This window comes from Rhinatrema bivittatum, chromosome 10 (assembly GCF_901001135.1).
Source record: "Rhinatrema bivittatum chromosome 10, aRhiBiv1.1, whole genome shotgun sequence".
Taxonomy (NCBI): domain Eukaryota; kingdom Metazoa; phylum Chordata; class Amphibia; order Gymnophiona; family Rhinatrematidae; genus Rhinatrema; species Rhinatrema bivittatum.
Window position 1 is genome coordinate 31,600,081 of NC_042624.1, and position 13,117 is coordinate 31,613,197.

Genomic DNA, 13,117 nt, shown 5'->3' on the forward strand with positions numbered 1-13,117 from the left:
TAAGGTGGAGAGCACACATTGCTGGAAAGGTAGGCCTTTGAGCAAGTTGTTCAGTTGTCCACCACAGGAGCGACGAACATAGTTTGAGTGATTTGAATTGGAGAAGACAGTGGCTGGATGGCCTGGATCCATTGTGTTTTGAGACCATTGCATAAGCTGCATGGCCAATCTGGCCATAGGAGTGACATGAACTGTAGAGGCCATGTGACCCAGAAGTATGAGGCACCGGTGAGCTGTCACGTGTGACTGAGCACGTAAAGAGTTGGCTATGGTAATAAGTGTCTGTGCGCGGTCTCTTGGAAGGAAAGCTTTTGCTGTTATGGTGTTTAATTCTGCTCCGATGAATTGTAACAGGCGAGATGGTGTGAAGTGGGATTTCTGGTAATTGATAAGGAATCCCAAGGAACGGAGTAGATTGATTGTGAGCTTGAGAGAGTTGAGAGCTCCTTCTTTCGTTTGGCTCTTGATGAGCCAATCATCGAGATAAGGAAACACGTGCATCCCCTGCTTGTGTAGGTGGGCCGCCACCACTGCTAGGCACTTTGTGAACACTCGAGGTGCTGAGGCAAGGCTGAATGGAAGCACCCTGTATTAAAAATGTTTATCTCCTACCAGGAATCGTAGATACTTGCGATGAGGAGGGAAAATTGGAATGTGAGCGTAAGCGTCTTGAAGATCCAGAGAACAGAGCCAATCTCCTTTTTGAAGTAGAGGTAACATGGTGCCCAATGATACCATCCTGAATTTTTCCTTTGAGAAACTTGTTGAGATTTCTGAGGTCTAGGATGGGCCGTAGGCCTCCTGTTTTCTTTGGAATGAGGAAATATCGGGAGTAGAATCCTCTGCCCTGCTGAGGCCAGGGAACTGGTTCTACGGCCCTGACTTTCAGAAGGGTGGATAATTCTGTTTGCAAGAGTGTGGATTGGTTGTTTACTGTCCAAGACGAGATGGGTGGATTGTCGTTTGGTACAGTGAGAAAGTCCAATCGGTACCCTTGATATGTGATGGAGAGTACCCATTGGTCTGTGGTAATGGAAATCCAGTTTTGATGAAAGAAAGCAATCTGACCTCCTACCGATAAGTTTGGGATCGGATTGATAGATAAGCTGCTGTTCTTGAGATCTGGTTGGTCTTTGTTGCCTAGACTGTGAACGTTTCACTGGTCTAGATGATCGTCCACGGGCTGGAGGTGGATAGTAACGTCTCTGTCTATGTCTATAATATAGGCGTTTTGCATCCTTCCGTGGTATTCTCCTTGAGAAAGGTTGAGATTCTTGAGGAACCAAAGACAATTGTCTAGAGTTTCCGAGTGTTCCTTTAATAAGGCCACTGCTTCCTTTACCTTATCTCCGAAGAGATTGTCTCCGAGATAAGGGAGATCAGCCAGTTTCTCATGTACCTCCGGTCTTAAATCTGAGGCTTTAAACCATGCCCATCTCTGAGCGCTGATAGCTGTGGCTGATAGTCTAGATGCTGTTTCAAAACTATTGTACGCTGCACGAACCTCGTGCTTACCAGCTTCTAGGCCTTTATGTAAGATATTAGAAAAAGGTTCCTGGAAATGATCAGGGAGTGATTGAGTAATCTCTTGTACTTGTTTCCAGAGATTATGCTGGTATTGGGTCATGAATAGCTGGTAGGCAGCAATCCTGGAGACCAGCATCGATCCTTGAAACATTTACCTTCCTAGATTGTCTAGGAATCTGTTATCCTTCCCTGGTGGAGTTGAGGAGTGTGTTTTTAGTCTTTTGGCCTTCTTTTGTGCGGACTCAACTACCACTGATTGGTGAGGTAGTTGAGCCTTCTGGAAACCTGGGACGTGCTGGACCAGGTATGTTGCATCAGTCCTTTTGTTGACAGGAGGAATGGAGCAAGGGTGTTCCCATAGCCTATAAATCAGTTCTTGAAGGACCTCATGGACTGGTATAGCTAAGATCTCCCTTGGTGGGTCGACGAACTGTAGAACCTCTAGTGTTTTTTGTCTGAGTTCTGCCTGACTGTATCTGGAATGGAATGGTCTCCGCCATTTCCTTAACAAAATTAGAGAATGATAAGTCCTCTGGAGGAGATTTCCTGCGTTTCTCCGGTGGAGAACGCTCCGAGAGGACTTCATCTGTGGAGACATCAGTATTTGTGTCCGTCCATGTGTCAGGTGTATGAGTTATAAGCTTGGGCTTTGAAGACATCGATAAATGGATCTTAGGCATCGATGGTAACAATGGAGACGGAGCAGGGGTGGGCAATTCCGGTCCTCGAGGGCTGCAAACCCTGAGTTTTCAGGATATCCCTAATGAATATGCATGAAAAAGATTTGCATATGACTGAGGCAGAGTGCATGCAAATCTGTCTCGTGCATATTCATTAGGGATATCCTGGAAACCCGACCGGTTTGCGGCCCTCGAGGACTGGAATTGCCCATCCCTGCGTTGGAGGCATCGGTCTGGGAATCCCTGAAGGACCCGGTATGGGTTCAGGAATCTGTGCTTCCTCAATAATAGGTGGTGTCCTCTGTGGCAATGGTGTTTCTGGAAGTTTTATAGGAAGAGCACCAATAAGTGTCCAATTTCTGCAAAATGGGTGCGAAAATGGATAAGTCAGGGACCGGCATCGGTGGAATCCCTGATGGAACAGATATTGGTATCGGAATCAGTCCGGATGGCATCGGTGACGCGATCGGCGGTTCTTGGTAACGGCATCGATGGAGTCTCCGATGGAACCAGGAACGGTGTGTCTATATCGGCGATGGAAGGCTTGGAGTCTATGGCGCTGGTCTCCAGGGCTGTGCCGGTGCCGGCAGGGTATCGAGAAGCGCATTCCTGACCGCCTGGCGGATATATCTGTCCATTTCCACCCGCATAGCTGGTGAAACCAGAGCAGCTATGGGGGAGGCAGTGACGGCGATTCCGGTACCTTCGCAGAGCCCTGAGAAGATACGGTTCCCATCACCGGTATCGGTGGGGATTGCTTTGGAGTCGAAGGCCTCTGAGAAGCCTCATCAGTCCGAGGTTTCTTAGATGGAGATCCAGAATCCTTCGATGACATACCGGATCGATGCCAGAACCGTGAGGCCTTTGATGCCGATGCTTTTGTGTTTTTCACTGCCCGATGTCGATGCCCTCGAAGGAGGAGAGGGGGAAGGTAAGGATGAATCTCCCGCCTCACCCGGAACTCGTTTAAGTATTACTTTACAAATCGCTCCAGCTGGAGACGATTTTGCGGACGTCGATGGTGAAGGGAGCAACTGAAGGTGGAAAAGTTGCTCCATTTTTTCCATCTGGATTCGTCGTCCTTTTGTCGTCATCTCTGCGCACTGTGGGCAGGATTGGATGTCATGTTCCCCGCAGAGACAGAGCACACACTCTAAGTGTGGGTCTGTGATAGACATGGTTCTTCCACAATTAGGGCATTTTTTGAAGCCCGAAGCCATAGTTAGTCGGACAGCTGTGGACGACTTAGGCTACGAAGAAAAAAACGGTACGGAACAGACTGAAAAATCAGAAAACTTACCGTGATATTATATTATAGGGAGACCCTTGCGGAAAGAAGTTTTCCTAAAGTTTTGTTAAACTTTTAAGTATGGTGAAAATCACCACAGGACTGCAAATTAACCGCGAGGCTAATGGCGCCGTGGAAAAAAGAAGACTGAAGGGAGACCCCTGTGGCAGAGAATATAATGGCATGCTGGGCATGCTCAGTGGGCACTCTGTGCCAGTCAAAAGTTTAATAGAAACTTTGACAGACGTTTTTCCATATAGGGCTCCATTATCTATGTCACCCATATGTGAGGACTAGCATCCTGCTTGTCCTGGGAGAATATTGATTTCTACTGCTGCCTGCAGAGAGGTCTGAAACAAGTTTAATAGAGCAATTTTTTTTTTAAAATAAATTCTTCATTTAATACAATGTAGCAAGCATTCACTTGATTATGAATTGACAAAAATCCATTAGTGAACAGAATTCACTAACAAATCAGACAGTAATATACCCCGCCCCCCCCAATTCTAAAACTAAGATCTACTATGAGAGCTAGAAAGACCTAATGGATAGATTTACATAGTTACTTTCTCATCTAAAGTCAGACTGAATAAGTATACTCTTTAAAAGATTGGGTATGTTGGGAGTACTCTTAACCGTGATTAAATCTCAGTCGTATTTTAGAGGCTCCAGATTGTTTCTTTAGTGTCTTTGGGAATGGTCAGCAAAAAAGGGTTCCAGATATCCTTCAATTGTGCCATTGCATCCCAAACCCTATCGTCAAAGAGGTTTTCACCCCTGCAGGGGAGGTCGGCTAGCTTGTCCTGGACTTCAGGCCAGAGTTCAGAGGTCCAGAGCCATCCATTCGTCTGGCACCGATGCCCATGGCGGCTACGCGGACTGCTGTCTCAAACACATAGTAGGTGGAACGCACCTTGTGTTTACCCACCAGACACAGCGAGACAATGGCAGCAAGTGCTTCCTGCTTTTGCTGAGGAAGGCTCTCCGCGAAATCCTGGACTCATTTCCTGAGATCGCGGTTGTACTAGGTTATAGAGTCGATAGGCAGCGATGCGGGCCACCAGCATGGCTCCTTGGAAGATTTTTCTTCCCAGGGCATCCAAATCCCTTGCTCGCAACCTGGAGGAGTGGAGGCATAGGTACGGGAGCGCCTGGCTTTTATCAAAGCGGACTCCACGACCACTGACTGGTGGAGAAGTTGTCTCTTATCAAACCCCACATCCTGTTGCACCAAATAAGTGGCGTCAGCCTGTTAACGGGAGAGACAGAAATGGGGTGCTCCCACATGTGAATGAGGAGTTCCTTAAAGATATCATGGATAGGAACTGCCACAATTTTCTTGGGAGCGTTTATGAACTGGAACACCTCCAGCATTTTATGACATGCGTCCTGTCAGCAGCTGATAGGGAATGGCCTCTGCCATGGCCCTGACGAACCCTGCGAAGGACAAGTTCTTGGGTGTGACTGGTACAGCTCCTCCAGAGGGGAGGGTTCTGACAGGGAGTCGTTGCAGTAGTCTGTGGACGAGTCTGTGGAGTCACTGGGACCAGCATGTCAAGGGCGAGGTCCGTGAGGGGTATCTATCCTGGGCTTCGAAGGCTTCGGAGGCAGAGGGCACTGGCAGCACAGATGGTTCCCCTGGCATAGAGTGGAACAGAGGCCGCGGTAGGCCGGAGGGATCCAGCAAAGGCTTGGGGAACCGTGGGCAAGGAACACAGTACTGGCTGTATCTTCCTCCAAGTATCTGAGAACCGGAATTGCTCCAGTGGAGGGCATCAGTGGTCGATGGAGGTTCGAAGGACCCTCGGGCACTGGTTGCAGCAGTAGGGTGCCCAAAAGGATGTCCAGATGCTCCAGCAGGGATGCTAGCATCGATGGAGGCTCGGGCACCGGTATGGGGGCCAGTGGCACCAGCAGCTCAACGCTTTCAAGAGCTTTGAGCACTGCAGACTGCACCCTGCGATCAAACTCCTCCTGAAAGTCCGGAGTGGCCAGGACTGACTGAGTGGGACGAGGCATTACCGGCTCTTCCTTGGGTCTCTGAGGTGGTGCGGTGTCTGTGGGGAAGCTTAGGGCTACCAGGAGCATCAGAGGATGGGGCTTCCGATGGCTGGTGCTGCTTAGATGGCGGCTCAGCTGCCATAGATGCCACTCTGAAACCGGAACTGTGTGTCAACGGTGACTTGTGTCGATGCTTGCGGGATCTTTTCCAGTTGCTCGGTCCGGTCCTTATCCAGTGCTGAGGAGGCTGACAATCCCAATGTCCTGGAGAGTGGGGAGATCGAGGATCGATCCCCTTCTCTCTGATCCTTGGAAATACAGGTGAGATGGACCGCAAGGGGAAGTGGGTCAGACTGTTCCCCACAATCTTGGGGCATCGATGAGTGATGCAAGTGTGGAGGGCATAGATTTCGGGGCCTCTAAAAGCTTCTCCATTTTATCAAGGCGCACCTGATGCCCCTTGGTTGTCATCTGGTTGCACAGACTGCACCCATGGACATCGTGCGAGGCCCCCAGCTGAAGGATGCAAACCTCATGCGGATCTGTGATAGACATGGTCCACGGGTACTGGGGGCACCGATGAAAACCGGTCGATGCCATAAAAAGCAACCGGAGTGCGGTTGATGACAGGCAGTCGGGAATTGACCGCATAGTTGGCAAAAAGGCATAAATTGACCTATCATACCAAGAAGGTATCAACCGTGGAGGGGGACCTGTCAAGGAATCTGAGAAATTACTCGAAAATAGAGGGAAAAAACAGTGAAAGAGAGCTCCACGAACCGCAAGGCAACTGCACCATGGCAAAAAAAAAAAAAAAAAAAAGAGAGACCAAGGGGGTCCTCACTTGGACATGTGGATAAGTAGCAGGCTGGGCATGCTCAGTCTGCTGGTCAAAGCTTCTAGAAACTCTGATAAAAGATGCTGGGCTCCATCAGATGTCACCCACATGTGAGGGCTATCATCCTGCTTGTCCTAGGAGAATTTTTTTTTTTTTTTTTTTTATACTTGATGCATGGTTGCGCTCTGGAATTCACTGCTGGAGTATGTGGTGAAAGCTGTTAGCTTAACTGATTTTTTGAGGAGGCTTGGATAAGATTTTGGAGGAGATATCCATGGACCATGTTTGGGTGAAGCTATGGAAATCCACTGCTTATCCCTGGGATGGGCAGCATGGAATCTGTTTATGCTTTGGGATCCTGCCAGGTATCTGAGACCTGGATTGGCCACTGTTGGAAACAGTATACTGGGACTGATGGACCTTTGGTTTGATCCAGTATGGCAATCATATCCTTATGGAGAATTCCTACACCCTCATAGCACAAGATCAGGGCATGTTACTTCATCTGAACATCAGATACCTAGCCCTTACAGCCTGTTATATTATGTCTGGCAGTTTTTATGTTTGTTAGACTTTCTATGTATTTTGACTTTGGAAGATACCTAGAGCTGTGAATAGGCGACATATACATTTTAAAAATAATCTCCTCTAAAAATAAAGGGCTAGGCCTAAAAAAGAAAATGAATTAGATTTTTCAGAAAGATTGTTCTTACCTTATGCCAATTTAATTTGGATTCATTTATTTTTTTTACTGATCCGGGCTGCAATTCATTTATAAGTCTGATTAAATAGGGAAAAAAAACAAAACACATCCACACATTACAAAGGCACCGTATTTCCCAAAAGAAACTAATACAGAAATTGTTATACAGGCTGGGCAATACTCCATTTTTATTTTACTATCAGGCCGATACAGTAAGGACGCGGTAGAAAGAGTGCGGCAGTGCCGGGCGCACCCGCGTTTGCCGCATGCACAGTTCGGATGACATGCCGCTCGATACAGAATTTAAATGGCATGCAAATGCAAGCCGCATCCAAAGCGTGTCCATGAAGCGTCCATGAAGTGCAATCCATTTTACTGTATAGGCGCAGCACCTATACAGTATCCTGGGTGCGCTGGTACCTGTCATTTCAAATGACAGGTACCAGAAAGTGGATACAGGAGAAGCGCTGCCTGACCCCCTCACTCCCCGGGACAAGACCAAAGTGAATCGGGCAAACTTTCCCCCAGCCCCCGCTCACCTGCCCTGGCCGCGTCCATGGGTGCCGATCTCCCGCGCTGACAGCTCCGGAGCAGCCCCAGTCCTCTCTCCCCTCCTCCCGGGGACAGCCGGCGGAGAGAGCGGCTTCAGCAGCCCGGGGCGGATTGGGCGCTCCCCATGGCTCCCAAGATTCCTATTCTCTAAAAGGTAATGAGCGCACGCTGTGACCTGAGCGCCCGGCTGGAAGTCCGAGGTCACGGCGTTGGGGAAAGTTTGCCCGTGAAATTTCATCTCTGCTTGCCTGACGCTCCACACTAACACAGAGGTAAGAGTAGGCGGTAAATTAGCAGGTTAAAAAGCGATAATCGGGGCGCACGTTACTGTATGGGAGGGAATAGCTAATCCGATCGTTTACATATCATATACATGCCGTGGGCGGAAAGGGTTACCCATTGATTTAAAGAAGCGGTAAGGATGGGTTAAAAGGGATAGTGAAACGCGGGTTGGACTTATGTGGCCAAATTGCGGGTACAAAGCGGGTTAGAAACGGGGTAATCGCGGCCGCGCTTTACTGTATCGGCCTGTATGGTAGTTAAGCAATTCACAACAGATGAAGTTAACATTTTTAATAAATATTTAAAAAACAATGCAGCATTAAAGCTTTAGTAGAAAGAGCAAACATTCACTTACTCGCAGAGGATGATGCCATTCTTTAGGCCCTGTTGGAAGTTTACACCAATGCTCTTGCCTGTAACTTCTTCTATCCAATGACGGAGATCCTCTTCTATCTGTGGATCATATTTCTGGGCAATCTGCAATATAAGTCAAATCAGATAAATCTCAGTATGAGCTTCTCAAAGAAATCCTACAAATATTAGAGAAAATAGTATGCTCGTGCTAGCAGTTGGAGACGGATCTGACGTCAGCACGGGTATATATACCCCCCACAGGAAGCCTAGCAACTCCGTAATCTTCCTTGCAAAAGCTGTTATGGATGTGTGTACTGACGCTCAGTGAAATAGTGAAACAGGATTCCCCTGACCGATTGATAGTAGCTGGAGACAGCCAGCAGTCACAACCGGAAGGCGTTGACACCTGGTAGAGTGTACGCTCTTATGTAAACAAATGACATGGCTTACCTTGAATCGGTGAAACCCATGTACACAGGCAGCTGGTCGGGATGCTGAGTCCATCTGTCTACACTAAGGAAAAGGAGATTATCAGGTAAGTAATCTCAACATTTCCTGGTGTGTAGCCAGATGGACTCAGAACGAATGGGATGTACAAAAGCTTTACTCCCAGCCTGGGCGGGAGGCTGCCTGAGGACCATGGAGTATCGCCCTCGCAAATGCTGAGTCCTCCCTGGCCTGGACATCCAGACGGTAGAATCTGGAGAAGGTATGGAGGGAGGACCATGTCGCCGCTTTACATATTTCTGCAGGCGACGGTAGAATGAGCCTTGACTTGTAGAGGCAGAGACTTCCCGGCCTCCACGTAAGCTGCTCTGATAACTTCTTTAATCCAGCGGGTGATGGTGGGCCGCGAGGCCGCTTCAACTTGCTTCTTCCCGCTGTGCAGGACGAACAGATGGTCCGTCTTTCGTAGTTCTTGTGTCACTTCCAGATATCTGGGCAGCAATCTGCCAATGTCGAGATGGCGTAATAAACGCCCTTCTTGAGATTTCTTCAAACCCGCCGTGGTAGGCAAGGATATGGTTTGGTTAAGATGAAACTGTGAAACCACTTTAGGTAGAAAGGAGGGAACCGTCCGAAGAGGGATAGCCTCAGGAGTGATTCTGAGAAATGGATCCCGGCAGGACAGTGCTTGTAGCTCTGAGATGCGGCGCGCTGAACATACAGCCAGCAAGAACACCATCTTCAAGGTTAGAGAAAGGAGAGACAGGCCCCGAAGGGGTCTGAAGGTGGATCCTGTGAGGAAATCCAAAACAAGGTTGAGGTTCCATAAGGGCACAGGCCACTTCAGTGGTGGAAGAATATGCTTGACTCCTTTCAGGAAGCAAGAAACATCTGGGTGCTCGGCAATGGTCTTGCCATCCCTCCTGGGGCCGTAGCAAGACAGCGCAGCCGCCTGAACCTTGATGGAGCGGAGGGAGAGACCCTTCTGAAGTCCATCTTGCAGGAAATCCAACACAATAGGGATTGTGGTCGCATGTGGATTGGTGCCATGAGTGTCGCACCATGCTTCAAACACTCTCCAGATCCTTACGTAGGTAAGGGATGTGGAAAACTTGCGAGCTCGGAGGAGTGTATCTATCACGGGCTCAGAGTAACCTATTTTCTTCAGTCTAGCCCTCTCAATGGCCAGACCGTAAGAGAGAATTGAGCTGGATCCTCGTGGAGGATGGGACCTTGACGTAGGTGGTCCCGGAGAGGAGGCAGGGCAAGAGGCTCCCCTGCCAGTAGTCTTCTCATGTCCGCGTACCAGGGTCTTCTTGGCCAGTCTGGTGCCACTAGAAAAACTAGGCCCCGGTGTTTCTGAATCTTGTGGATGATGGCGCCCAGCAGAGGCCACGGAGGAAAGGCGTATAGCAGAGTCCCTGGAGGCCATGGCTGAACCAGGGCATCGATTCCGTGTGAGAACAGGTCGCGCTTGCGGCTGAAGTATCTGGGTACGTGAGCATTGGACTTGTCCGCCAGTAAATCCATGTCTGGAATCCCCCAGTGATTCACAATCATCTGGAAGGCTGTGGGTGACAGCTGCCACTCTCCCGGGTTTAGGCTTTCTCTGCTGAGGAAGTCTGCCGTGGTGTTTCCTTCCCGGCAATGTGGACAGCGGAGATGTCCTGAAGATTCGCCTCTGCCCAAGCCATCAGTGGGGCGACCTCCAGAGATACCTGTCGGCTTCTGGTTCTGCCCTGACGGTTGATGTATGCCACCGTGGTGGCATTGTCGGACATCACTCTGACTGCTCTGTTCTTTAGTCTGTGAGCAAATCGAAGACATGCCAATCGGACTGCCCGAGCCTCTAGACTGTTGATGTTCCACGCGGACTCTTCTCTACTCCACCGCCCTTGTGCAGTGAGTCCTTCGCAGTGTGTGCCCCAGCCGCTCAGGCTGGCATCTGTAGTGAGCAGAGTCCACGTGGGGGAGGACATCTTCGAGCCCCTGCTCATGAGGTTGGACTGTAACCACCACCGTAACTGGGTCCGTACTCTGGCCGGCAGAGGTAGGTGCGTGGAATAGTTCCGTAGACGGGGGCTCCAGCGAGAGAGCAGGGAGTGTTGTAGAGGTCTCATATGGGCTCTTGCCCAAGGTACCACTTCCAGGGTGGATGCCATGAGACCGAGAACCTGCAGATAATCCCAAGCTATGGGCCGACTGGCTCCCATCAAGTACTGGATACGCGTCTGAAGTTTCAACCTTCTCTTGGCAGGGAGACTGACTGTCTGCCTGGGTGTCGAATTGTACTCCCAGGTATTCCAGTGACTGGGAAGGCTGTAGGCAACTCTTGCTGAGGTTGATTACCCAGCCCAAGCTTTCCAGAAGGGCGATCACTCTGTCGGTTGTCCGATGGCTCTCCTCTCGAGATTTCGCCCTGATCAGCCAGTCGTCTAGGTAGGGATGGACCAGCATTCCTTCCCGTCTGAGTGCCGCTGCTACCACTACGACCACCTTGGTGAAGGTCCATGGTGACGTGGCCAACCCGAAGGGCAGAGCCCGGAATTGGAAGTGGTGTCCTAGAACCTTGAAGCGTAGGTAGCGCTGATATGCAGGTAGGCTTCCGACAAGTCTAATGCCGTGAGGAATTCTCCTGGCTGTACTGCGGTCTTGACAGAGTGCAGAGTTTCCATGCGAAACCTTGGGACCCTTAAGTATCGATTGACTGACTTGAGGTCCAGTACAGGCCGAAAGGTGCCCCCTTTCTTGGGTACCATGAAAAAAATGGAATAGTGTCCAGAATTCACTTCCCAGGCAGGTACTGGGATGATGGCTTTCAAGGACAGGAGCCTCGCCAGGGTAGCTTCCAATGCTGCCTTCTTGTGTGTGGGACAGGAAGATTCCACAAACTTGTCCGGAGGGAGGTGATGAAACTCCAGATAATACCCCTCTCGGATGATGGCAAGGACCCACTGGTCCGACGTAATCTCGACCCATCTGGGGTAGAAGAGGGTTAACCTGATCCCTATGGCTCCGTCCCCCAGATGGATCGGCGGATTCTCATTGTGAGGTGCGGCCAGGATCTGAGCCCGGGCCTGCTCCCCTCTTGTGCTGCTTGGTCCGAAAGGACTGATTCCGGGCCTGAGGACGAGGTGCCTGGTAGCGACTCCTGTAGGGAACGAAGCGCTGGGAGCTTCTACCCCTGGAAGGCCTTGGAAAGGCGCGCTGGTTCCTCCTGAACCGATCTTCCGGCAGTCGAGGTACTGGAGAAGCACCCCATGTGCTGGCCAGTTTATCAAGGTCGCTGCCAAACAGGAAAGAGCCCTTAAAGGGCAATCTGGTGAGGCGTGTCTTTGAAGGCGCATCGGCTGACCATTTCCGGATCCAGAGCTGCCTCCTGGCAGCTACGGAGGATGAGATCCCCTTGGCTGTTGTTCGGACTAGATCTGATGCAGCATCTGTGAGGAACGAAAGAGCTGACTCCATGTCTGCTGCTGAAGCGTTGTTCTGACCTGTGACAAACAGGCACGCGTCACCACTGTGCAGCAGGTTGCGATCCGCAAAGATAGAGCTGCCACCTCAAAAGTCTGTTTCAGAATGGCGTCCAGTCGCCGGTCATGAGGCTCCTTGAGGGCCGTCCCCCCTTCAACTGGAATGGTAGTGCGCTTGACCACAGCGCTAATCAAGGCGTCCACCTGAGGGCACGCCAGCAGGTCCTGGATAGCCGGTGCCAGTGGATACATGCCCGTCAGGGCCCGGCCCCCTTTGCAGGAAGCCGCTGGGGCAGCCTATTCTAAATCTATCAGTTGTTGTGCCGCTTGCAAGAATGGAAAGTGGCGGGCTGTAGGACGAAGACCTTCCAGCAGGGGGTTCTGCGCAGAGGGTACCGTAGCGCTGGGACCTGTAATATCCAACTCCGCCAGACACTGAGACACCAGGTCGGAGAGATCCTCCTTAGGGAAGAACCGCCTCATGGTTCTATATGGCTCAATCCCTGAGGGAAGTTCCCCCTCGTCTGGGAGTTCGGATTCGTCCGGTGAAACCTCCTGGTCTGACTGATCTGGACTGTCCAGCGGCGGGAGGTCCCGCTCCCGATAAGGGCGTGAAGGTCCAGGAACAGGATCCGCTGGAGCTGCCACTGCAGCAGCAGCCGCCGCAGGAACCGCAGAAACAGCAGGAACAACCGTAACCGCAGGGCCTGGACAGGAAGCTGTTTGCATCTGTACAAAGGCATGAATCCCCTTAAAGAGATCCACCCAGGAAATTGAAGCAGCCTCTAATCGCCGGGGTACAAGATCCCCCGGGATTCCCGATTGGTCGAGACTACCCGCTAAATCCGGGGTAGCCCCTGGGGAACTGTTAGCAAATCGTGGCTGAGACTGGTCCTGGCCCGAGGGTCCCACGGCCTCCTCACATTGGGCACATGGAGTCTGGCTCTTCACTGTGCATGGCTCGAAGCTGGC

The 13,117-nt window shown here is 50.7% G+C and overlaps 1 protein-coding gene across 1 annotated transcript in view; it reads right to left on the reverse strand.

The window, feature by feature from the left end:
* Window positions 1-13,117, reverse strand: part of CNN3 (calponin 3) — a 223,335-nt gene that overhangs the window by 126,449 nt on the left and 83,769 nt on the right. The window contains exons 2-3 of the mRNA XM_029617628.1: window positions 8,227-8,348; window positions 7,048-7,114 (exon numbers count right to left, since the gene is read on the reverse strand). Coding sequence (XP_029473488.1) covers window positions 7,048-7,114; window positions 8,227-8,348 — 189 coding nt within the window. The remainder of the gene's footprint in view (window positions 1-7,047; window positions 7,115-8,226; window positions 8,349-13,117) is intronic.